At 35.6% G+C, this 25,835-nt stretch overlaps 1 protein-coding gene across 1 annotated transcript in view; it reads right to left on the bottom strand.

Moving 5' to 3' along the window:
• The window catches only part of LRRC7 (leucine rich repeat containing 7), a 491,093-nt gene that overhangs the window by 38,103 nt on the left and 427,155 nt on the right, over window positions 1-25,835 (bottom strand). Inside the window, exon 24 of the mRNA XM_037145320.2 lies at window positions 8,556-8,777. Within this exon, the coding sequence (XP_037001215.1) occupies window positions 8,556-8,777 (222 nt within the window). The remainder of the gene's footprint in view (window positions 1-8,555; window positions 8,778-25,835) is intronic.

Raw genomic sequence — 25,835 nt, 5'->3', positions numbered from 1 at the left:
TAGGCTACACAGTAAAATCACCTGAAGAGTTTAAAAAATTCCCATTACCAAGGTAATGGGAATGCAGACTAATAAAATCAGTTTCTTTAGGGATGAGGTCAAGGCATCAGTATGTTTTAAATCTCTTGAATGGATTGTAAATCTCTTGAACTGGTTGAGAAAAACTGATATAAAATATTATTATAATGTAAAATGGATAATAAGGTGAATAAAATTTTTAAGTTTCTTCATTTGGACTGAGAATCAAAGACAGTGATGATACCATGAATATGATGGCTAAGAGGTGTTTTTTTAGCTTTTAAATTTATTTTGTTTTTTAATATATAATTTTTATTATATTTTTCCATTACCAGTTAGTCCCTTTTTACACCTCCACCCCAGAAATCACTCTGTTGTCCATGTCCATGAGTCCTTTTTCTTCTTTGCTCAACCCACCCCCCTCTAACCTTCCCCCCTCCCACTAGCTGTCATCTGTTCTCCATGTATGAGTCTGTTTTGCTTGCTAGTTCAGTTTGTTCTTAGAGTCCACACAGTGAAATCATATGGTGTTTGTCTTTTTCTGACTGGCTTATTTCAGATGGCTAAGAGTTTTTTTTATGTAGAATGGGAATCAAACCTTTACTTTCTGGCTTTCTTTAGTTTATTACCTAACACAACTTTGATTTTTATCTTCTATAATGTTCACTAAAGATCAAAATGGTTTATGCATTAAAATACCTCTTCTAAGTAAAATCCCATTATAATGAACTTCAAATGACATGCACATAGTTATGTGTAATAGATAATTTGTTAAAAAGAACATCCAATATTAGAAATCTAGTCTATAAAAATTAATACCTTAAATCTGGGTAATACTTTATAGTTTAAAAATCACTTCTACATATTTTATTTATAGTTAAAACATTTTAAAATTTAAGTATAATTGTTATAATATTATGGTAATGTTAGGTGTACAATTTGATTCAACATTTATACACCTCAGAAATGATCACTACACTGTGTTTTAATCATCTGTCACCATGCAAACTTATAACAATATCATTAACCATATTCTCGTCACCTTTTTCATCTATTTCCTGTTCCTCCTAAAACCATCCGTTTATCTCTGTTTCTGTGATGTTCTGTTTTTGTTTTGTTTTATTTGTCCATTTGTTTTGTTTTTTTAGGTTCCACATATAAGTGAAACCATATGGTATGTGTGTCATTCTCTGACTTATTTCATTTATCATAAAACCTGTAGTCTATATATTTTATTTCATAACAGACTTCATACTGAATGTCTGTGAAAAAATAAATGTGTAAAGATAAATGCATTAAATTAGAATTCTTGGTTATTTTGTCATTTTAGTGTGATGGGTAGTTTGAAAATTGACTTGGTTTCATCATTGAAAGGAACAACAAAATTTACTATATATTTCTTTTTTTAATGATATTTTATTGATTATGCTATTATAGTTGTCCTAATTTTTTCCCCTTTACCCACCTCCATCCAGCACCCTGTACACCTCAGGCAATCTCCCCACCAGTGTTCATGTCCATGGTTCATGCATATAAGTTCTTTGGCTACTCCATTTCCTATACTATACTCTACATCCCCATGGCTATTCTGTAACTACCTATTTGTACTTCTTAAGTCGTTCACCTCTTCACCCATTTCTCCACAACACCTCTCATCTGGCAACCATCAAAATGCTCTCTGTATCCATGATTCTGTCTCTGTTTTTCTTGTTTGCTTAGTTTGTTTTTTAGATCAATTGTTAATAGATCTGTATTTTTTTGCCATTTTATTGTTCATAGTTTGGATCTTCTTTTTCTGAAATAAGTTCCTTTAATATTTCATATAATAATGCTTTGATGATGATGAATTCTTTTAGTTTTTTTCTTGTCTGGGAAGCTCTTTACCTGTCCTTCAATTCTAAATGATAGCTTTGCTGGGTAGAACCGTCTTGGCTATAGGTCCCTGCTTTTCATGACTTTGAATATGTCTTACCAATCCCTTCTAGCTTTCAAAGTTTCTTTTGAGAACTGCTGGAAGCTTTATGGGAACTCTTCTGTAAGTAACTAACTTCTTTTCGCTTGCTGCTTTTAAGATTCTCTTTATCTTTAACCTTTGGCATTTAAATTATGATGTTTCTTGGATTGGGCCTCTTTGCATCCATCTTGTTGGGGTCTCTCTGTGCTTCCTGGACTTGCATGTCTATTTCTTTCACTGAATTAGGGAAGTTTTCTTTCATTATTTTTTCAAACAGATTTACAATTTCTTGTTCCTTCTCTTCTCCTTCTGACACCCCTATTCCAAATGTTGGAACACTTGAAGTTGTCTCAGAGGTTGCTTACTCTCTCCTCACTATTTTGTATTATTTTTTCTTCTTATGGTTCTGATTGGTTCTTTTGTGCTTCCTTAGGTTCGAAGTCATTGATTTGTTTCTCGGCTTTATTCACTCTACAGTTTATTCTCTGTAAATTTTTCTTTATTTCAATTAGTGTGTCCTTCATTTCTGACTGGGTCTTTCTTATGCTGTTGAAGTCCTCACTAATTTTCTTGAGCATCCTTGTACCCAGTGTTTTGATCTCTGTGTCTGAGAGATTTCCATTTCATTTAGCTCTTTTTCTGGAGTTTTGTTTTGTTGTTTCATTTTGGGCCATGTTTCTTTGTCTACTTATTTTGGAAGCATCCATGTGTTTGTTTCTATGTATTAGGTAGAACTGCTTTGACTCCGTGTCTTGGTAGCATGTTCTAATGTAGTAGATGTCCTGTAGGGTCCAGTGGCACAGCCCCATTATCACCCTAACTGGGTACTTGAGGTGTACGCTTTGTGTGGGATGAGTACACCCTCCCCTTCTAGTTGAGACTTGGTTGCTGTTGGCAGATCAATGGGAAGAATTTACCCAGGTCAGTCAGCTGCAAGGACTGGCTATGACCACTTAGCACCAATCTCTGCCCTCTGTGGTGTATCACTGTGCAGGGGCAAAATGGTGGTGGTGCTCTGATGCGGTCTGTATGTGTCCACTGGGTGTGCTGGCCCTGGGGTTTCCTGGGTGGTACAGGTCAAGGTCAGCCCCCACCGGTGTTTGCCTGGGGCCACCCTGCCTGAGTTATAAAGCAATATGAGATGGTTGCTACTTGTGCTGGGCTTGGAGATTCCCAGGTGAAGCCAAGCTATGAATCTGTTCTGGCTGTTGTTAGTGCTAGTCCTGGGGCTCACAGAGGTCTGCTATTGTTTGTTTGCAAGGATGTAGGAAGTTATGAAGCATGAGCTGGGACCAGCCATTCATGTGGAAAAGCATCTTGAGTTGGGGGGAGTCTGTGGGGAATCCAAGCCAGGTCAAAAAGTGTTGGCCAGGTTGTTGTAGCCTTTATATGGTACCAGCTTGCTGGCCTTGTGGGGGGAGGATTTAGAAAAGGAACAGTCGCCTCTTCTTGCCTCAGTGCTAGACACTTCAGTTCCTCCCTGTATTCCCCTGGTGCCTTTGTAGCTGCTACCCTGATACTGGAGCTCAGAGGAAGTGAGGCTGAGTAGGTGAGTCTGTGTGTGGGTTCTTTAAGAAGAATTGCTTGTGGCTGTTGCAATTTCTTCCACTGACTCAAGCCCTGCTGTTTTTCTGCAGCCAGAAGTTGTGAGCTTATCTTCTTGGTACTGCAACCCTGGTCTGGGGGTCCTGGTGTGGGACTGGGACTCCTCACTCCTGAGATATTCTTCCCAAATTTATATCCACACATGTTGGTGAGGCACCCACATCTGTGCCCCTCATAGTAGTCTGGATGAATGTAGTATCTTTAATTCTACGATCGTCAGATTTCCATTTAACTCAATTTTTAATGGTTCTGAGTGATGGTCATTCTATATTAGAGTTGTAATTTTAATGTGGTTGTTCGAAGAGGTGAGCCATGTCTGCCTATGCTGCCCTCTTGACCTAAGGTTCTCATGACATATTTCTTAAGAGCTAAACAAAGTTAAGTCTTCTGGCTAGGTAAAAAAATTGCATTCATTTTAATTCATTCAATATCATTAGTGATAGCAATTAAAAAATTAAATTACATTCATTGGGATGACAGTGGTTAATACAATTATAGAGGGTCCAAATGTATATATTTTTATTGCTAAGCAGAATGTATTTTAATTTGATTAGAAATACATTAGTTCTCTAGGTCACATTAAAGGATAAAGAAGTATGCTTTTGTTAATAAAACTTTCCATTTGTTCAGTACTTTTTGCTTTTCAAAGCATTAGAAGTACTCATGTGAGTTCAAGTCAGCACTCTGTCTTACAGCAGTTCTATACTTATGAATTGTAGCTGAAGCATGTTTAATTAATATGATTTAACAGAATAGAATACCGAGGCCATAGCAGGTAAGCATCTGAGATTATGTGTTAATTTAATAGTTAGACTGGTACACAGAACTCGGCTTGTGGGTCAGATAAACCTAGGTTAAAATTACAGCTTGACCAATCTTTCACAAGTTACTTATTTTCTCTGTACCTGGATTATTCATTTATAGAAAGGAAATAAGATTCTTGTGATGATTCAATGAAATAGTATGTATAAGCAAGACCAGTTATATAACTAGTTAAGCCTGGTACAAAATGAAAATGTGAGGCTCCTAGTTCAACAGTTTTTAAGAATTAAAAGCTGATGCTCATGGCTGGTGTGGTTCAGTGGGTTGGGTGTTGTCCACAAACCAATATGTTGCCAGTTCAACTCCTGGTCAGGCTTCATGCCTGGTTTGTGGGGCCAGGACCCTGGAGGTGGGGAGTGTGAGAGGCAACCAATCAATGTTTCTCTCTGTCATTGATGTTTCACTCCCTTTCTTTCTCCCTGATTTCCCCTCTCTTTAAAAATAAAATAAATAACATCTTTCAAAAAAGAAAAATTGGCGACAGTAGAGCATTAAACTGAGTGTAGTACTCTTCTCTGCATAGGGCTTTTTCATACTTCAGTCTCTTCCTTCACATGACTATTAAGTGTTTAAGTTTTTACTTCTCACTGGAAGGCATCTGATATTTTTATTTTATTTTTAGTTTTTCATTTATGTTGTTATACTTTTCCCACTTGTTTTTCCTTTTCTCCACTTCCACTCGGCCAGTCATTTCCCCACCTCAAGCCTAACACATATTGTTGTCCATGTCCATGGGTTGTGCACAAGTGTTCTTTGGTCACTTATGCCATCTTTTATCCCATGCCCGCCTCCCCCACCCTCCTCTTTCTGGTAACTGTCAGTCTGTTTCATGTATCTAAGCTTCTGTTACTCTTTTGTCCATTGGTTTATTGTGTTCATTAGATTCCTTTTGTAGGTGAGATTATATGGTATTTGTCTTTCACTGAGTAGCTTGTTTCATTTAGCACAATGCTCTCCAGTCCCACCCATGCTGGCACGAAGGGTAGGAGTTCCTTTTTTTTTTGCTGCATAGTAGTCCATTGTGTAAATGTACCACAGTTTTTGATCCACTCATTTATTGGTGGACACTTAGGCTGTTTCCAGCACTTGGCTATTATAAATAGCACCACTATGAACATTGGGGAGCATTGGCTCTTTTGAATTGGTGTTTCAGGATTCTTAGGTATATTCCCAGCAGTGAAATCATGCAGTCAAAAGGCAGTTCAATTTTTAGTTTTTTAAGGAAGTTCCATACTATTTTCCACATTGGCTGTACCAATCTGCATTCCCACCAACAGTGTATTAAGGTTTGCTTTTTCCCTCATCCTTGCTAGCGCTTGTTTGTTGATTTATTAATTATGAACATTCTGACAGGTGAGAAGTGATATCTCATTGCAGTTTTAATTTGCACTTCTTTGATGATTAGTAATGTTGAACACTTTTTCATATGTCTATGGACATTCTGCATGTTCTCCTTGGAGAAGTATCTATTCAGGGTTTTTGCCCATTTCTTAATTGGCTTGTTTGTCTGATATTATATATAGAAAACCCTAAAGACTCCACCAAAAACTACTACACCTAATAAATAAATTTGTCAAAGTAGCAGGATACAAAATTAATACCAGAAATGAATGGCATTTTTATACATCAGTAATGGGCTATCAGAAAGGGAAATGAAGAAAACAGTCCCATTTTCTACTGCAACAAAAAACAAGACACCTAAGGATAAATTTAACCAAGGAAGTAAAAGATTTGTACTCTGAAAACTATAGGCCACTGAAGAAAGAAATTGAGGAAGAAACAAGTAAGTGGAGGCATGCACTGTGATCATGGACTGGAATAATTAACATCATTAAAATGGCTATTCTGCCCAAAGAAATTTATACATTCAACACAATTCCTATTAAAATACCGATGGCATACTTCACAGAACTAGAACAAATACTCCAAAAATTTATATGGAACCAAAAGATCCCAAATAATCTCAGAAATCTTATAAAAGAAGAACAAAGCTGGAGGTATCACAACTCCTGTATCAAACTATACTATGAGGCCACGTAATAAAAGCAGCCTGCTACTGACACAAGAACAGACACATAGATCAATGGGACAGAACAGAGAGCCCAGGAATAAACCCACACCTGTGTGAACAATTGCTATTTGACAACCGTGGCAAGAGTCTGCAGTAGAGCAAAAACAGTATCTTCATAAATGGTGTTGGGGAAAGTGAACTGGTATATGAAAAAAAAATGAAACTAGATCACCAACTTACCATACAAAAAAATAAACTCAAAATGGATAAAGACTTAAATGTAAGTTGTGAAGCCGTAAAAATCCTAGAATAAAATACAGGGAGTAAAATCTCAGATATTAAATGTACAATGTTTTTGCTGCTATATCTCCTTAGTCCCTGGAAACAAAGCAGAAAATAGACAAAAGGGACTGCATCAAACAGAAAGCTTCTGTGCAGCTCAGGAAACCATCAGCAAAATACATAAGGAACCCATAGTTTGGGAAAACATTTTACCAATGATATATCTGACAAGGATTTAATCTCTAAAATATACAAAGAACTAATACAACTCAATAGCACCTTATGTTTTTAGAATGAGGAGTCAAAACACTGGCAAGTAACTCTAAGTACAGTTTCTGAAACATGTTTTAAATTTAATAAGCATGTAAAAAGTAAAATTTAGTAATCCACTCATTAGTAAAACTATACAATTTATGTGTTATTAGAGAGAATGTAAAACAGACTTTAAATTTAGAGTGTTCAGGATAAGTGCATGCTAATAACTAAATATACTATTCATAGTAGGTAAAAATAGAGGGCATTGATCTCAGTGAATTTTTAAATGCATTGATTTTCAGAGAAAAAACACGTAGTTGCTATTAGAAATAACTAAGTCGGAGAACTGAATTGAGGTTACAATATTTGCAAGGGAGGATATATGAACAATTTTAACCTTCTAGATGCCTTTAGTAAAGCATAATTTAAAACTTCATTAACTTTTTAGAATCTCTGGAAAATTAAAAACCTCACATCATTACCTCATTAAAGGCACCTGTCTGATTTATTTTACTGTAAATCTAACACTTGGCCTAGATAAAGGCAGGACAGAAAAAGTTATCTTTAAAATATCTATGATTCTTAGAATAATTCATACATAATCTCAGCTTCAAGAAGGGTATTAAGAAATAGAGGCAATGTCCAGATCAGGGATCCAAATAATAAGTGGCTCATAGCAATAGAAAGGAAAACAACTTGAACATGAAGATAATCTTGTCTGATTTGTTCAGAAAATAAGGTGGAAATATGTGAAGCTTTGATTTAGTAATAAAGTGAAACCTTTATACACCATATTAAGGATTTAGTGAAGTCAGTGGGCAAAGTCAGCTTTGCCTAATTGCCTGAAGAATGAAAGAAAAATTAATTTTATAAGTATTAAGATCTTAATGTCTTACTTTCTGAGCACAATATCACTCAATAGCTGAGATCTTATTCAGTAGTTCTATTCTGTTCTGTTCTTTTCTTCTGTCAGTTCTGTTCTGAAGGAAGACTGGTCCTTCTAAGGGAAAAGCAAACTCTAATTTTAGTGGGGTCAGCGGAGCAGCCATTGCTCATGCTCCATGGCATTTATCAGCAGCTTTCAGAGCATTTCAGAAAAGTTTCCCTTCTAACTGTTGTTTATCATTTTCTTCACGGAAAGCTTTTTATCTCTGTAGTATTCAACCATCAGAAGACAGGACCTTCACAAAATCTTCTCACAAACGGAGAGGAACACACAGTTTACTTCTCACACTGCCCGGTTCCCCGGAGGCCTTGGTGACCACACCTCGTCTACTTGAAGCCTTTGTCCCAGGCTGAAGCCCTGCCATGGGGCTGAACCGGAGTGGGGAGTGGTAAGGAGAGAGTGCACGATAAACCCAAAAACCTTTTCAGATCCATCAGTTTCTCCTTGTGTAAAATGGGCATTTTACCAATGGTCAATTCCTACACATTGTTGTGCTTAACCCCTTAAAATAATCATAAAATCCCCACAAAAGAACCTGTATTCAACACGGCGATAGCATTAATGTGTCCCAGACTATTTTAATAAGGGAAGACAAACCGTGGATTCGTTGGACTTCCCCGAACATTTCCTGAAAACTCCTCGATTGTGAAAACTCCTCTCACCTGCTCTGGATATCCGTCCATACTCCTTTGCCCTTTAGTTTGAATTAAGCACCGTCCAGGCTGAGGTCCCCGGGTGGCCTGTGTAGAGGGGATCTGAATAGGCAATGGTGACTGAAACTGCTGGATGGTCACTTTGTTTATATTTCCCTCGTATGGCTGCTGCTCACGGCTCCGATGCTGAAGGCTTTGGGACCCCATCAAGGTCTGGATATGGCTGCCTGCCTGTGGAGAAGATAACCTGTCAGATGAAGATTCGTGGTGTTGACAGGATGTGATTAAAGGAGCAAATATGTATAGAATTTCTCTCTGGTCAAGTGGCATCAATTTGGGCTTGCAGCCACGGCTGGAAAAGATAATGAAAAACAGCAAGGTTCTGCCTACTCTGCCTTGTGAAAATCTTAATGTTGGAGCAAGGTTGCATTAAATACATTTATAGCTGTCTGGTGGTTTGCCAAAATTTATTTTAACTTCCGTTCTAAAAGAACAAAATTGTCTAAGAAATTTTAAGAGGAAAAAGAAGTCACAACTTAAAAATCAAATGAAGTTCTATATGGCATTTCATTTTGAAAAATACCAGGGAGAGAGATGTTAACATAGGAAACTTCAAGAGGAAATGGTACAACCTGATTGTTAATTCTGAAACAGAAGAATTAAATTACATACTTTCTTTTATGCCACAAGTGCTTAGTGAGATTGCTCACATGAATATAATCAGTGTTTATAAATTTTCTGCGTTTGCAAATCAAGAGCATCATTTGGGAATCTTTAAGTTAGTTACATTGAAAATTAATCACGTAGTAGATTCCTGTGAATATCAATAGCCTGGGGAAGCACTAGATCGGGGAAGGTCTTCAAAGCGAGTTCCATATGCAGGTCGTCTCAAGATGGGCTTTCAGGGATTCCTTGGCACCTCTACAATTACAACAATCGTTTCTTAATTCTTAAAGGCAGTTATGGAGGAGAGAAGGCAAGCTCACTGTGGCCTCCCACCCTCAAACGAGGTAGTGCAACCCCCTCACCCCCACACCTTGCTCCTTTGTTCACTCCTATTTTCTCACCTTTCTGGCTCCTTCACTCATTCTACCTGACATCTTTTCTACCAAGCAAGCAGTTCTGTTTGTGAGCTGGTAATATAAAATACGTCTTTTAAAATTAAGTGTAGCTTAACAGAAAATCTAACACAGGAAGTCAATGCTCATCATTAGTAGTGCTGTGCTTGGTACTTCACCCACTACTACAGGAGGTCCTGAGAGTTTACTTCCTGAATTCACTTTCCTTTTTGTTGATCTTTTAAAGGTAAGTTAATTTAAAATTCAAAAATGAACTTCACATTAGAATTCATTAGCTAAGAAAGCCTGTGAATTTTCCTGACTAATCAAGATTTTGATTACTATGAAAAATCAGGTTAGAGAAATAAAGGAATAATTATTAAATAAATATTCAACGAAGAGATTAATTTTGATTTTTAAAGAGTTTTTAAGAGGAACAAATCAGAGACATCAGGAAATGACAGTGATCATGGGAAAAAATTGAAGATGAAAGGCATATTGCTTGATTCCAAATAAGAGGTAATTTCAGTAAAGAAAATACTCAAAATTATTATTCGGCCATGTGTAGGGCAAAGTAAATAACCATTTGATTAAATTTTTTAGGTGTCTAACTTTTTGTCTTAGGATCATGTGCAGTTTTTACATTCAAAAACAGCAAAAATACTTTAGTCATGAGAAACTGAGGAAAACATGCAAAAAAGCATGTCAGTTAACAATCCAGCAGTGTCCAACACAATTAACCAGATCACAAAGATATAACATCATAACCCCAACTGAGATAACCATGTAAAGGGCAAATGTCTATTTCTCTATTTTATCTATTTCCTTATCAGCAATTCTAGAAAATTGAACACCCTTCTGGTCAAGTTTTTCCTTACTGCAAATTGAATTCTCTCCTATCTCTATGAAACTTCACGTTCTCTTGTTTGGGAGGAGAGAAAGTCCATGATAAGCACAGTATCACATTTTGAACTGTTATGCTCGGGACGAATTCATTGGCATGATGGGTTGTTAGAGAAAATGATTCCTGCAGTTTGATGGCTGGGGCTATAGAGGCTGACTAAGGCTGGCTTTCTGGCTACTGAAGAGTCCATTGATTTCACATTTATACCTGCTTCTCACCTCTACTGGCATAATATTCCCAGCTCTTCAGTCAGTGCTTGAGTCAGTGGGGAAGCGAAAGACGGGCAGTTTAATGGAAAGTGATCACATAGACGAGCAAGGGATTCTAATACCCAGAAAAGCTTAGAAGGATACAGAACAAAACCAGAGTTCTATAAAGAGTAATCTGCATGAGAAAATCAATAATGACTACTTAACAATCACTTCATCGGTTAGAATATTCTATTAATGGTCTATCCAAGGGTCTAAAGCTAATTCTATATATTGCAGAATGGTAAAGGCCTTTAGATTTATTTTTCTGCTTTAGTTTTTTCTTCTCATGGGACAGTTTGAGCTCAGAATTATGCTACAATATGGAACTAAATGGCAAGAACCCTAGCTTACTTGCCATCTTTCATGACTGGTATAGTAACTGGCATTTAATATATACCAGCTGCCTTCCAAACAGTAGGTACCAAACAAAGCACTAAAATTTACATGTATTGTGTTCTTTAACCACTATAACAGCATTAGAGATAATTATTATTCTCTGGTTTTACTGAGGAGGAAACTAAAGCTTGTAGAGATTAAATAATTCTCCCAAGTCATTTGCTAACTGGTAAACTGGCAGGACTGGGGTTTGAACCAAGGCTGTCTGACTATGACTATCATAGTGCATTGAAAAGGAGTCATGGCAAGGAATGAAAGGATCAGGTTGTTGAGGTAGAACGTACTAAATATCTTCATCAGCTCTTCAGTTTGCCAAAGAGCCATTCCTACTCATTGAATTAGGTCTATCATCTATTTTAGATACTATGCATGTGGCTTAGGGCTTTCTACTGAAGCAAACAGGCTGATGCTTTGTGTATTTAGTAATCTTCCCATGATTATGAAGTTCATGTTCTGTATGGCTTGGCCAAACATATAGGAGCTTAGAAGTAATATGCTGTTAAAAGAATTCTGTTCGCATCAGCAGCAGTCCTTTCACTGGGCTACAGGCTGCAGTGGATGGGTAATGACAGCTGGAGAAAGCAAGGAATTAACACCAGATTTTGTGTGAAGTTAAGCAAACATAAAGGACACACGATATCTAAAAGAACAATTATGGTGTGGGGGACTGCAATGAGGAAGATTTTTGATGGGCACAAAGGGTCAAGCAAGGTAATAAGGATGCTCATGGTGAAGTACAAAAGACTGATGAAAATGTAGAAAATGTCAGAGTCTGGATTTATTCAAACAGAGGGTTAGCTAGAGAATACTGACTCATACAGGAGGGGAATTTGAACAAGAAGGTTTCTCTGTAAAGTCTGAGCTACATGTCTTGAATGATAAAGAGAAATAGAGAAGATTTGACATTTGTTTTGAACTTTCAAGGGGAGGTTGGACAAAATAACATATATTTGAGGAGAATAGTGATGGAATAGTGTTTTCAAGTTGACCCAAAAACAGATTGTCAAACTTTACAGGGAAAAACTCTAATATCTGTAGGACCCAAGGAAACATTAATGTCAACACCACAGAAAAGGAATGTTGATTTGCTACTCTTCTGCAAAATTCATCCTACAGTGAGCAAAGTTTATTATGAAAATTTAAAGTGTTTGGGAGATTTTGTAAGATATAAAAGAAATGTCTTTCTCATTACAACAATACTTTGGTTCATATAATTCTCCCAGAAAAGAGTGTGAGACTGAGAAGTGTATTACCCTGTTTGGTCAACTGTTTTACTACTACCTGTCTCGACTTTTTAACTATTTGGGGTTGCTTCAAAAAAAGCAAACATGACTTCCAAGGATGACAATTTATACCACCGAGAATATGAAAATGGACACAATCTTTTTGTAAAATTTATTCCAAATGAGTTCTAAAAATGTTTGGGAGCAATTGTAACAACACAGAATCACCATAAAGGATAATTCAGTAATCAGTTTCAAGATATCAGCAGCACTTATTGAAGTGAGTCAGTTTCAGTAATTTTATGTTAAACAACAAAAAGATCTATCACTTTCTATCTACACCATGTATTCTGCATATTCTTTTTAACATTCAGGTTACACTTTAAAAATTGTGACAGTAGGAGTTCCACTTCTGAGCAGATTGAGTAGACACAGTTTCTCTTATTCTCTCCATTAAGAAAAATACCCCCCCCTGGATATTATATGTAAATAAATATAAGAAAACTCTGAAGAGTAGACAGAAGAAAGCAGATCAGCTAGGGACCTGGAGACCAAGTAAAAACATGGTGGAATTCATTGAGTTTAATTTTTGTGTCATGTATGCCAGACTTGGAACTGAAGAAGCAAGTCACCCAAATAATGCACACGCCACACACACACATACACACACCAGAGTGGAGAGAGAGAGAAGAAACAAAATGCAAAAATTAAATTAAAACAAACCTTGATGTGTAAATTCTGAAATGCAAAGAGATTAAATACACAAATTAAAAGAGATTGTGACAGAGTGGATTAAGGAATGTCACTGAACTATATGCAGACTACAAGAAATAACTCAAATATAACTATACAGGTAGAAATGAAAAGGGTCAACAATATATATCATGCAAAAAATTAATGTAAGGAAAAGAGAAGTGACTATATTAACACTAGACAAAGTAGATTTTAGAGCAAAGAAAATATGCTAGAGATAAGGGATTTTATATAATAAAAATGGGTCAATCCACCAAGAAGTTATAGCAATCCTAAATATGTACACAACAAACAAGAGAGATGCAAATATATAGATGTAAAGCACAATTGAGAAAACTGAAAGATAAATGGATAAATCCACAGTTATAATTAGAGATTTCAACACTCCTTTCTCAACATTGATAGAAGCACTAGACTACAAATTAGCCACAATGTAAAAAAAAGTCAACAATGCTATCAACCAATAGATCACCTAGAGAGCATTCTACCTGACAGCAGTATAATACACATTTTCTTCAAGTTCCTACAGAATATTTACATATTTTATTTTAATTTAATCTTTATTAAATTTTTTCCATTATCATTTAGTCCTTTGACACCTGCTTTCCCCCAGCAATCACCACACTGTTCTTCATGTCCATGAGTCCTTTTTCCTTTTTGCTCAATCCTTCTACCCCCTAACCCTCCACTCCCACTAGCTGTCATCTGCTCTCCATCTATGAGTCTTACTAAATATTTCCTTAGACAGACCATATCCTGAACTGGAAAACAAATCTAAACAAATTTAAACAATTGAAATCACACATAAAATGTTCTTCGACCATAATGGAATCAAACTAGAAATAAATGACAGAAGGATAAAAGAAAAATATGCAAACACTTGGTAACTAAGCAACAGTTTTAAATAACCCATGGGTCAAAGAAGAAAGTCTTGAGGGAAATAACACAATACATTGAACTTAATGTAAATGAAAATACAACATCAAAATTTGTGTAACATAGCTAAAGCAATGTTGAGACGGAAATTAATAGCACTAAATGCATATACTAAAAGAAGAGAAACCTTGAATCAATAATTAAAATCTTATCTCAGGAGCTTACAGAATGAGAAGCCAAATAAAACCTGAGCAAGCACAGAGAAGGAAATAATAAGAGCAAAAATCAAAGAAATTGAAAATAAATAACAGAAAAGATAAAAGAAACCAAGAGCTGTTTTTTAAAAAAGGATCATAAGAGCAACACAGTTCAATCAAGACTGAATAAGAAAACACACACACACACAAATTACCAAAATTATGAATAAAGATGGGATATTGCTACATATCCTGCAGACATCATAAAGATAAAAAGGTAATAGTAAAATAACTCTACACACAAATTTGACAACCTATATGAAATGAGCCACTTCCTTGAAAAGCACAAACCACCATAACTCACCCAATATGAAATAGATCATTTGAAAAACAGTGCAACTGTCAAAGTTGGAATCTGTAATAAAAAATCTCCCAGAAAAGATATCCCCAGGACCAGAACTCTACCAACCATTTAAATAAGAATTAACACCAATTTTACATACTCTCTCCAAATAATAGAAGAGGAGGGGGCACATCACAGTGTGTTTTATGAAACCAGTGGTATCATCCCAATAATACCAGATAAGGACTGAAAAAAAAAAAAGAAAGTAAAAGAAAACTATAGAGCAATACCATTAATGAATATAAATATAGAAATCTTTAACAAAATATTGGCAAATAGAATTCAGCAATATATAAAAAGAATTATATACCATGACCAAGTGGCATTTATTTCAGTAATACAAAGCATGTTCAATACTTGAAAATCAACAAATGTACTGAACCATATTAATGGGCTGCAGAAAAAAAATCATGTGATCATATCAATGAAAGCAGAGTATATTTAAAAAAATCACCATCTGTTTGTGATAAAAACTCAGAAATATAGAAATGAAGAGCTTCCTTAACTTAATAAAATATTTACAAAAAACTTAGAGCTAACTTGTAACTTATTGGAAAAAAGGAATGCTTCTTCCTTCCCTAAGATCAAGAACAAGGAACGGACGTCCATACTCACCACTCTTACTGAGCATAATGCTGGAAGTTCTACTCAGTAGAATAAGGCAAGAGAAGGAAATAAAAGCATACAGATGGAGAGGAAGAAATCAAATGTCCTTATCTACAGATTACATAATTGTCTACACAGAACACCCTAAAGATTCAGCAAAAATTTTCCTAGAAAAAGTGAATTCAGCAAGGTCACAAGATACAAGAACAAGAGTATTTATGTATGTTAGCAGTGAACGTGTAGACACTGAAATTTAAATGCAATACCATGCACAGGCACTCAGGACAAGTAAAATACTTAGGCATAAATCAAACAAAGCTTGTACAAGATTTATATGCTGAAAACTACACAATGCTGAAGAAAGATATCAAAGATTTAAATAAATGAAGAGACATATTTATGGATTGGAAGACTTAACACAGTAAAAATGTAAATTTTTTCAAATTGATACACAAATTTAATAAATTCCAATAAAAACCCCACAAAGCTGTTTTATGTTTATAAATAATATTCTAAACTTTATATTGAATGACAATGAAGCTAGAATAGCTAACACAATTTTGAAAAAGGAGAATAAGGTGAGAAGAATCAGCCTGATTTCAAGATTATTATGTATAGTATTGGCAAAAGGACAGACAGACCGATAAATGGAATGGACCAGGGAACCCATAAATAGGCCCACAGGGAAAAAGGCCAAATGACTTTTTGGTAAAGGTGCAGAAGCAATTCAGCGGATGAGAGACAATTTTTTCCACAAATGATGCTGGCACAACCATTTGCAATCTGTGGGCAAAATAAATGAACCTTGACCTATGTCATATCTTATATGAAAATTAACTCAAAATAGGCCATAGATTTAAAATGTTAGGAGGATAAAAATAAGCTACAGAGTTTGAAGAAATATTAGCAAAATACACATTTGACAAAGGATATTATCTAGAATATATGTAAACCCCCTCAAAACTTAACAGTAAGAAATTAAACAATTCATTTAGAATAATGGTCAAAGGACATGAAGAGATATTTCACCCAAGGGGATACACAAATGGCAGCAAATAAGCACACGAAAAGATTTTCAACATTGTTAGCTATTCAAGAAACACAAAATAAAATCCAAGTGAGATATTACTATACACCAGAATGACTAAAATAAAGCATTGGAACGACAAACGCCGACAATGAATGACTAGAAATTGGATCACTCATAGTCAGCTGAAGGAAATGAAAAATGGTATAATGACTCTGAAAACATATTTGGCAGTTCCTTAAAAATTAATAAACATACAAGTACCATATGATCCAGCAATTACATTACTGGGCATTTATCCTGCCCATGAATTTTTAGAGCAAATTTTTTTATAACAGCCCCAAACTTGAATTCTAGGATTCTTTCAATGGGTGAGTGGTTAAAAAAATTGTGATACATCCATACTTTAGAATACTAGTAAACAAGAAAAAAGAAGAAACTACTAATACACAACAACCTGGATGACTCCCCAGAGAAGTGTGCTGAGTAAAAAAAAAAAAAAAAGCCAGTGGCAAAAGGTTACTGGATGACATTGTATAATTCTATTTGTATGACATTCTTGAAGTCACAAAATTATAGAAGTGAAGGGTTATAGAAATGCCAGGAGTTAATTTAAAAATTTAATAGAGGCAGTACAGATAACAGTCTTTGGTGTCAAATGAATCTGGGTTTTATTCTTTGTTCTGTCACTTTTTAGTTATGCAATCTATGCAAGCTAAAAAAGCCCTTTGCTTATCACATGAAAACTGTAGATAATAATAAGTGATTCACAGAATATTATGAGGATTAAAACAGATAATGTAATATGTTGCACATATTACTGGTCCACAGTAAGTGCTGTAAAATGGCAATGAAAACAAAAAGTTCTTATGTGTTGAGTAAAGGTCTGACTGTCCTTTGGCCATAGCAATAAATAACCACCCATTAGAACTTGTTTTAAACTTGTAATTAATCAATGACAGGTTGCTTTAGAAAGGCACCTGAAAGTTAGGCATTCAGCAACAGTCTCACTCAAATAACCATGTTTCCCTAGTTCAAGGTCAATGAACTCCTAAATATTCCAACTTCTGAAAATATCAATACATGAACTCCGTGCTTCCCTAAATTCTATCTTACTCAGAGACACTGTGCCTTACAAGTTAGTTGCTGGCATGCAGTAAATCATGGATTTGTTTCTGATTTTGTGAAGTGGCTTTTTTTTTTTTTTAGAGAGAGACAGAGAGAGAAAAAGAGAGAGATGGCAACTCATACACAGATTTTTTAAGAAATGAATTCTGCCATAAGTAGAGCTGAGACTACTCACTCCTCATTAATATGGCTAACATTTTAGGTTGCTGTGATTCACCTTCATTTTCTCCCCTAGGTACCTCTATCCCCATCATTGCATATGTTTTCAAGACAACTGTCCAGGTGAAGAGTATAGTCTGTGTTTGCGTTAAAGTCACTCAAAAGAGATGCTGATGTATGACCTTGGTCTCATTAACAATGTGTTATTAGGAACAAAGCTAAATAAAGTTTTTTGTTTGTCAATAACTTCTACATTTTTACCTAAAATAATAAATACTCTAGTAGGTACCATTATTTAAACAGCTATGTGATAGGTGCTGTGATAAATGTTCAGCGCCTCTCTACGAGCCTGTGCTTCACTGTCCCAGAGGAGAAACTGAACAGCAGAGTTTAATATACTGAACAGCCATTCAATGAAAAGTGAAGGTTCACAGTTTCTCCTGTACTCCTGTTGAAAAGAAAAAAAAAAGTAGGATCTTAAGAAATAAAAAAAAAACATTGAGATGATATTTTTTTCTGTAGCTTAGGACATAGTTTAGTTTTTCTGTATTAGCGTCATTATTTTGCAGGGCCTGCTTCAATATTCAGTGTAGTTTTATCACTTTTACTAGAGGTTTTGGTGACAGGACTTAGGTTATTTTGTGGAAAATGGAGACCACCAAACGGGAGAGATCAGTAGAGACTTTAGAGGATATAACCAGGAAGTCTGATGCCCTGATTTCTTGAGGAATAAAATTAATAAAAGGAACTGAATTCAGTGTGGTAGAATAATCTGTACCATTCCTTCTCAGATTTGTAAAGGTAAATAAAGAACCTGTCAACATTTCAGATTAAAGAAAACAGACTTGGAAAACAAGCCCTTTTAGAAATATGTAAAATGTTTGACTTTTGTAGGTCCCAGAAAATCAGCTGAAGAGGACTCAAAAATTCTTTTAATATGTATGATGGGTGCCAGGGCTCCCCTCTGCCTTTTGAGCCATGAAACACGAGAAACAATACCAAGCTGTGCCAAAAGGTACTAGCTACATATACAAGCGAATATATTTCTGATATTGAGGATCATTTCCTGTTGCAACAGGGCTATGCTATAATGTTTTCTGATTTTTTTTTTGGTTGTGTGGGGTGGGAGGGATATAATATGTTCATAGGACAATGCAGTGGTCAGAACAGGCTGTGGAACCAGACGCACTGGGCTTCAACCTTGTGTTCCTCAATCTCACGTTCTTGTGAAGATGATGGGAGGGTATGTATATTAAGCATCTTTACAGTGCCAAATATGAATTGTATATGTTGTTTTATGACTCTAACAGCCAAATGATTAAGCTTGGTTTTTTTCTTCTTGTTTTATTTGTATTTAGTTAGGCCAGTTTTGATGCCAAAAATCTCTTTCTCCCATTTAGGTTTAGAGGACAAACTTGAGCAGAACATGGAAGGGAGCTCTGAAGTTTGAAAGAGAGGAGCAGAAGTTGTTCTCATCTGCCCTGGGGATTCGGTGACCCTTTATCTGCTGGCACAGTGCAGTATTTGGGAAGGGGGCATTTAAAATATTTGCTGATCTTAAATCTTCAAAAGTCAAATACTGGTGATATACTTCAGTGCCTCAAATGACAGATAAGAAAAGGGAGGCAATAAGGTTTTCCCCTCCGCACATATGCCTCAGGATGGCAGCTGGCTGGCATGTGGACAGTTACTTCTGGTTTATTGAATCTCTATGAGGTCATTTGTCTATGATTAAATGTCAACTTCTTTTTTTTTTAAAGATTTTATTTATTTATCTTTAGAGGAGAAGGGAAGGAGAGAGGGAGAGAAATAGCAATGTATGGTTGCCTCTCATGTGTCCTCTGCTGGGAACTGGCTTGCAACCCAGGCATGTGCCCTGACTAAGAATCAAACTGCAATCTTTTGGTTTGCAGGCTCGCACTCAATCCACCGAGCTACACCAGCCAGGGATAAATGTCAACTTCTAAAGCATAGATATGGAACTAGAAATTATTAGCCAGAAGGAAAAAAGTGGAGGATCCAAATCAAAATGGTGAAATTAGATATATAGTTTACATTTTTCTCCCTATAATTTGTTTTGTGCTGATGCTGACTTAAACTTTCTTAAAATAAAATAAAAAGGAAGATATTAACAATAACAATATTATCTATAACAACCATAGATAATAGAGTAAGTCAGATACAAATCAAGTGGCAGGAAACAGAATCTTATCATTTTGACATCCTGTATGTGGCAACTGTTTGGCAACAATCCTCAATTATATGCCAGTTGTCACGATGTTGAAGTCTTCATATTACACATCAGTCACAGATACTTTTATTGTATTGGACCAGTTCTGCAGTTGCTTTGGCTTTTAGATTTCTTCCAAAGTGAAGATAATATAAGTGTGATTGAGTTATCTCAATTTTCTGAAGTACAATAGTTTTAAGGAATACCTATGTCAAGAATTGATGAAATAAATCGTTTTAATCTGACACTCTTTCTATTGCTTTAGCTTGTGGCATGTTTTTATTCTATCTCTGACTCAATAGCCTTTTGATAGACACTGTTGAGGTTTGCACTTTTATTAAGGAAATAATTTAGAGCCAGTATGGATTAGAACAGTTTCCTGACTTGTGACAGTGAAGTCCTTCGCTACTGGAGATAGCTGTATTGTTGCACTGTTAGTAGCCAATAAAGGGATGTACTTTGTTAGTTAAATAATTAACGTTGTATTAGGTAGAGAATTCAATTAAAAAGTGACTGTAAAACTAACCGATATTTTGTTCAGCTGTCACAAACAGCTTTATGTTGGAGAAGAAATTTTCCATTTACATTTCCACAACCTCTTATCTCCATTATTTAAAAAAAATTAAAAAAAATTTTTTTAAAGTTTATTTATCTTTAGAGGAGAAGGGAAGGAGAGAGGGAGAGAAACATCAATGTATGGTTGCCCTTTGTGCATCCCCTGCTGGGAACTGGCCTGCAGGGAACTGGCCTGCAACCCAGGCATGTACCCTGACTGGGAATCGAACTGCAATTGTCTGGTTCGCAGGCCTGCACTCAATCCACTGAGCTTCACCAGCCAGGGCTTCCATTATTTTTTTTTTTGAAAAATATAAAGGCACTTTTATTTTAATATTTTGCAAAGGAAATTTTAATGTATATATTGATTCATTCATATTTCTTTATTTTTAATTTTTTATTTAATTATTTTTCAACTACAGTATTCTGTCTTTTACTCCCATTCCAGCCCACCCCCATCTCCATTATTTTTGAGAACAAATTTAATTGTATAATAAAATAGAGTAAGTTAAAAAATTATCTATAAGTTCAATAATACTAAAATGAATGGATTAAAAATGCATCATTCCAGATGTTCAGATTAATGAAGTAAATATTTGAAATGGATCATTAAATAGGGGAAATTATTTCATTAATTTCTTCAGACCCCTCTTCCTGATATAACTACTCTTACTAAGTACTTGAAACTAACTCTCAAGGGTCCCATTTTCATGAAATTTTTGAATTCCTATAGGCCATGTCCTCTTGCTTTGGCAATTATTTTTTGTTTAACAAGAGCCTGATTACATTTAGCTTTCTTTCTTTTACATCAATAATTTGCAATTATGGGAGGCATTAAATCTAATCGATGCATACATTCTTATTTCTCTAGCATAGCAAATGACATGGCTGCATCGACTTATTGGAAAAGGTAACATGATAAAAAAAACAATAACTTATGTTTTAAAAAGAGTACAATTAATTAATGTGAATTACAGTTCTGATACTGGGAACATAAAAGGGATATAACTTGAAATTCTAAGGACTATATCTGAGCCCTTAATTTATAATTTCTATAGTTGTCCTTTGGATTGTTCTATACATTTTAACTTGTATAACCACAGATAGTGCATTTTTATTTCATTTTGAAACAATAACTGTTATTTATTCTAAAAACACCATGTTGAAGCTAGTCTAGTATAGACAGAGGCATATATTTGTTAGGCAGGGAAAATTAGTGGGTATCTTAATATAGTCACTAAATATAAGCATGAGAAATTTCAAAGAGCCTCTAAAATGTGTTTGGCAGATGACTGACAATGTCAACAATAATTGATTCGTAGCACAAAAGTCACATAAGGTATAACTTTCACCTACCTCCCTCTCCTGCTCCTAAACCTTCCTAACATGAAGGGATATTTGTGATGATGGATATGTTCACCTCCCATGCAACTGATGTCACTGAAACTGTTGCTTAAAAGTCCTTTTCTCAACCTAATGGGAAAATTAAGGAGTGGGTACTTAACAATTTGCACAGATGATCAGTTTCGGATTGTTTCTGGATACCTCCAAGGAAAGTAGAGTTGCATTAATATAGATCAAGAGAGTAATTTTCGAAGTCCTGCTGGGGAGACAGGTTTTTTTTTAATTGAGCACATCTGCTGTCTTCCCACTGTTCCACCCCCTTTTAAAACTTATGTCCCCTGAAAAAAGTGGCTTTTGTTTAAGAGAAAAAACTTTACAGATATTTGTGTAAGAAATATCCCTCTGGGGACAACAAATTATGCTAAAAGATTTTTTGTTTACCTGTGGTGGCACAGGTAAACATGGCTTGTATTTTTGCACAACCACATCAAAACTACACCTAAAATATAAAGCAACCATCACTCAGAACCATTAAAATCAAGCTGAATGGAAGTCTGACAATTATGGAATTAAAGAAACCACATCCATCCAGACTGAAAGAGAGGAAGGGAGTAATACAAACACGGACATAAAAGAGAAGCATCAGTTGTGCTGGGACTGGAGGTGAATGAAACCCACAACTTAGAATCATCAGAAAAATCGAGCTGTATGGAAGTCTGACAACCAAGGAATTGAAAAAGTCATATTCATCGAGACGAGTAGGAGGGTGGAGAAATGGAGACACAGAAACATGGATGGTTCCATGCTAACCTGTGGTGGCTGAAAATTGGAAGGGATAACTCAGGAGTGAGGAATCTCAGTGCCTCATCATACCACCCAGCCCAGGGTTCCAATTTCAGGAAGGTTAAGTCCCCATAACTTCTGGCTGTGAAAACCAGTGGAAGTTGGGGTGGCAGAAGAAACTGCAGGATTCTCAGGCATCTCCTCCAAAAGGGCTTGTCAGCTGATTTCTCAAAAGAAATGTCACAGGCAAGAAGAGACTGGCAAGAAATATTCAAACTGATAAAAGCAAGGGCCTGCAACCTAGATTACGCTACTCTGCAAAACTATCATTTAGAATGGAAGGGCAGATAAAGTGCTTCCAAGACAAAGTAAAGCTAAGGGAGTTCATCATCACCAAGCCAATATTATATGAAATGTTAAAGGAACTTATTTAAGAAAAAGATCAAAACTATCAACATTAAAATAGCAATAAATGCACAATGATTGACAATTGAATCTAAAAAAAGCCAACTAAGCAAACAAGCAGAACAGAAACAAAATCGCAAATATGGAAATCATTTGGAGGGTTATCAGCTGGGAGGGGTCAGGGGGAGAATGGGAGAAAAGGTACAGGGATTAAGAAGTACAAATTGCTAGGTTCAGAATAAACAGGGGGATTTTAAGAACAGTATAGAAAATGGAATAGCCAAACAACTTACATGCATGACCCATGGACATGAACTAAGGGAGTGACTGCTGGAGGGAATGGGGGTACCAGGTGGAGGGGGGGAAAGGGGGAAAGCTGGGGTAAGTATAATAGCATAATCAATAAAATATCTAAATAAACAATAAAAATCTATAATTGTATGACTTCATCAAATATTCCTGTTCAATGATTCATTTCTTGTTTAGGGGCAAAAACCACTAACAATGAATACATTTGTCTGCTACTTCTTCCTGAAGCTCAGAATCTTCTGGAGACTATGTCAGTACCATGGATATTAGGGAGTCTCTATGTTGCTCAGTACAAAGTGCTGTAAGTGACACCAACATGAGTGGGGGTGATGTGAAGAGGATGGGGGAAGCAAGGAGAGTCTCCACCTGTCCACTGACTAAGAAAGATCTCTCTCCTAAGGTTCAGAAAAATGTTTGCATTCAAAATTACTCAGTATAAAGGATTCCAATCTGCTTTTGAAGTTCAGTGATGGCCCAGTCTAGCAGAAGAAAAATTTACTCTAACCAGAGTAAAATTTGCTCTTATCAGTGGAGAAAAATGAGGTGTAGGCAAGAGAATCAGAGAAGAGGGAGCCAGGATTGTGCTTGGCATCACTCACAGTGATAGAGAAGATTGTTCTCATTTGCTTATGGACTAAAAATTGAGGCATTACTCCTCGGGGTTCTTCCCTGGTAATAGTGTATATTGCTTTGGGAGGAAAAAAATACAAAGCCTGAGGCAAAAGTTAACTACCTGACACATTTCCTTCTGCACAAAAGGAGAGTTTAGCTATGGCACTGACAACCAAAATCATTTTTTACTTTATTTTTTTATTTTTATTTTATTTATTTTTTATTTTATTTTTTATTTCATTTTTTACTTTAAATGACAACAGATATTCTTGACTTTGATGCTGTTGATGGAAATAAGAAGCATTTTTATTTTGCTCTTATCTCTTGTATGTAAGGTTTACCCAGTGAATTTTCATATCTGCTTCTTCTACATCTTGACTTGCTCAATACGGCCTTGATATTTACTCTACTTTCTACCATCCTAACACTTTTCAACATTTACATGTTCACCTCTCTTTTTTATTTATTCCAGACTTTCCTCTATTCCTCTGTGAGTGAGCTGCATCCACTCTCCCCTCCACCTCTTGGTGTAAGAGATTCCAAAAGCATAGTCCCAGTTAAATTGCAAAAGCCAAGAAATGTAGCAATTTTTTAAAAATTAAAAATATATTTATTAATATTAGAGAAAGAGGAAGGGGGAGAGAGAGAGAGAGGAAGGGAGAGATGTTAGTGTGAGGGAGAAACATTGACTGGTTGCTGTCTATATGATCCCCAACCAGGAATCGCACCTACAGCCTAGGTGTGTGCTCTGACTGGGAACTGAACCCCAATGCTTTGTGTACGAGATGGCTCTCCAACCACTTGAGCCATGCAGGCCAGGGCTGTAGCTATTTTTATTTCAGTTCCACGTATATTACTGATAGCAACATTTGTTTTTAATGACAAGAGGTTTTGAGAAAACTTATTTCTATAACTAAACCTTGATTATATTTTCAGAAAAAGGTTTACAACATAACAATAAAATAATTTAAAAAAATTATTAAATATATAGGTTAGGCTGATTTTTAAATATAGTACCTTCATACATTTACTTCTCATTTAAAAATTGTTTCAGTTTATTTTTACTCCCTAAAAAGTTCTATAATAGACTGGCTTCTGTTTCCAAGTGAAAAATCAATTCCAGAAGTAATTTGATTCAGCTATTTTAAAACAGAAACAATGATGTGGTCATATAGTCAAAAGCAAAGCAAATTAAGATTTTTCAAAAGATATTTTAGGCCTTATCCTCCTAAATATGTACAAAAACAAACAGTAAAATGCATGATACTAAGAAATATGATAAATGCCAAAATAAGGAATAAGAGATAATGCAGAAACTTAAAAATTAAAAAAAAATTTTAATGTGGTTTAAAAAAGCAAAACTACCAATTTGGGGGCCTGTGAAAGTAAGAATAAAAAAAACATGAAAATGACCAAAAAACACACATAATTTCTTTTTGTTTCCCCTAATGAGTTCCTAAGCATACCTCAGAGATGACAAGCCACGGCAATCCCCGAGCACTGAATGGCTCAGCTGGCATTGTTGATGGGAAAAAACCATGGGCAAATTCAGACTAAGGGGCAAGTTGGTGGGCCAGGACTAAATGAGTTGCATTTTTAATACTTTCCCTTCAACTGTGTCCCTCCTGATGCTGACCCTCGATACCCATCTTTACTACCCTCACTGCTCTTACACTGGAAGAGCAGACATTTGGGGAGAGAAGAGTCCTGCTGAAGAGCTGAAGCTAAAAGAGACCTTCTCATGTCCAGTCTCTACATTTAAAGAATTTTCAGATTTACTTTTTGGTAATATTTGGTTTCATTTTTTTTACTGCGTCACTCACTTTAACTTTTTTGCTGTAGTGGTTTTCTGCTCCAACACTTTATCATATCCTTAAAACACTGGCCTTCGATTTTAAATCTCAGAGATACGTAACCTATTTAAAACTCTCAATACTTTTAAAAGATATTGTCGGTTCAGAATAAGGGAAAAGCAGCCTTGTCATTTCTATGGAGGATTATATCAAATTATATAATTTCTGACTTTCATTTTTATTCTATACTATAACCTTTATACACTTTTCTGTTACA

Source organism: Artibeus jamaicensis, unplaced genomic scaffold (assembly GCF_021234435.1).
Source record: "Artibeus jamaicensis isolate MK-2021 breed Jamaican fruit bat unplaced genomic scaffold, CSHL_Jam_final scaffold_1019, whole genome shotgun sequence".
Lineage (NCBI taxonomy): Eukaryota > Metazoa > Chordata > Mammalia > Chiroptera > Phyllostomidae > Artibeus > Artibeus jamaicensis.
The sequence above is the reverse complement of the archived record's forward strand: the minus strand, read 5'-3'. Positions and strand labels throughout refer to the sequence as shown.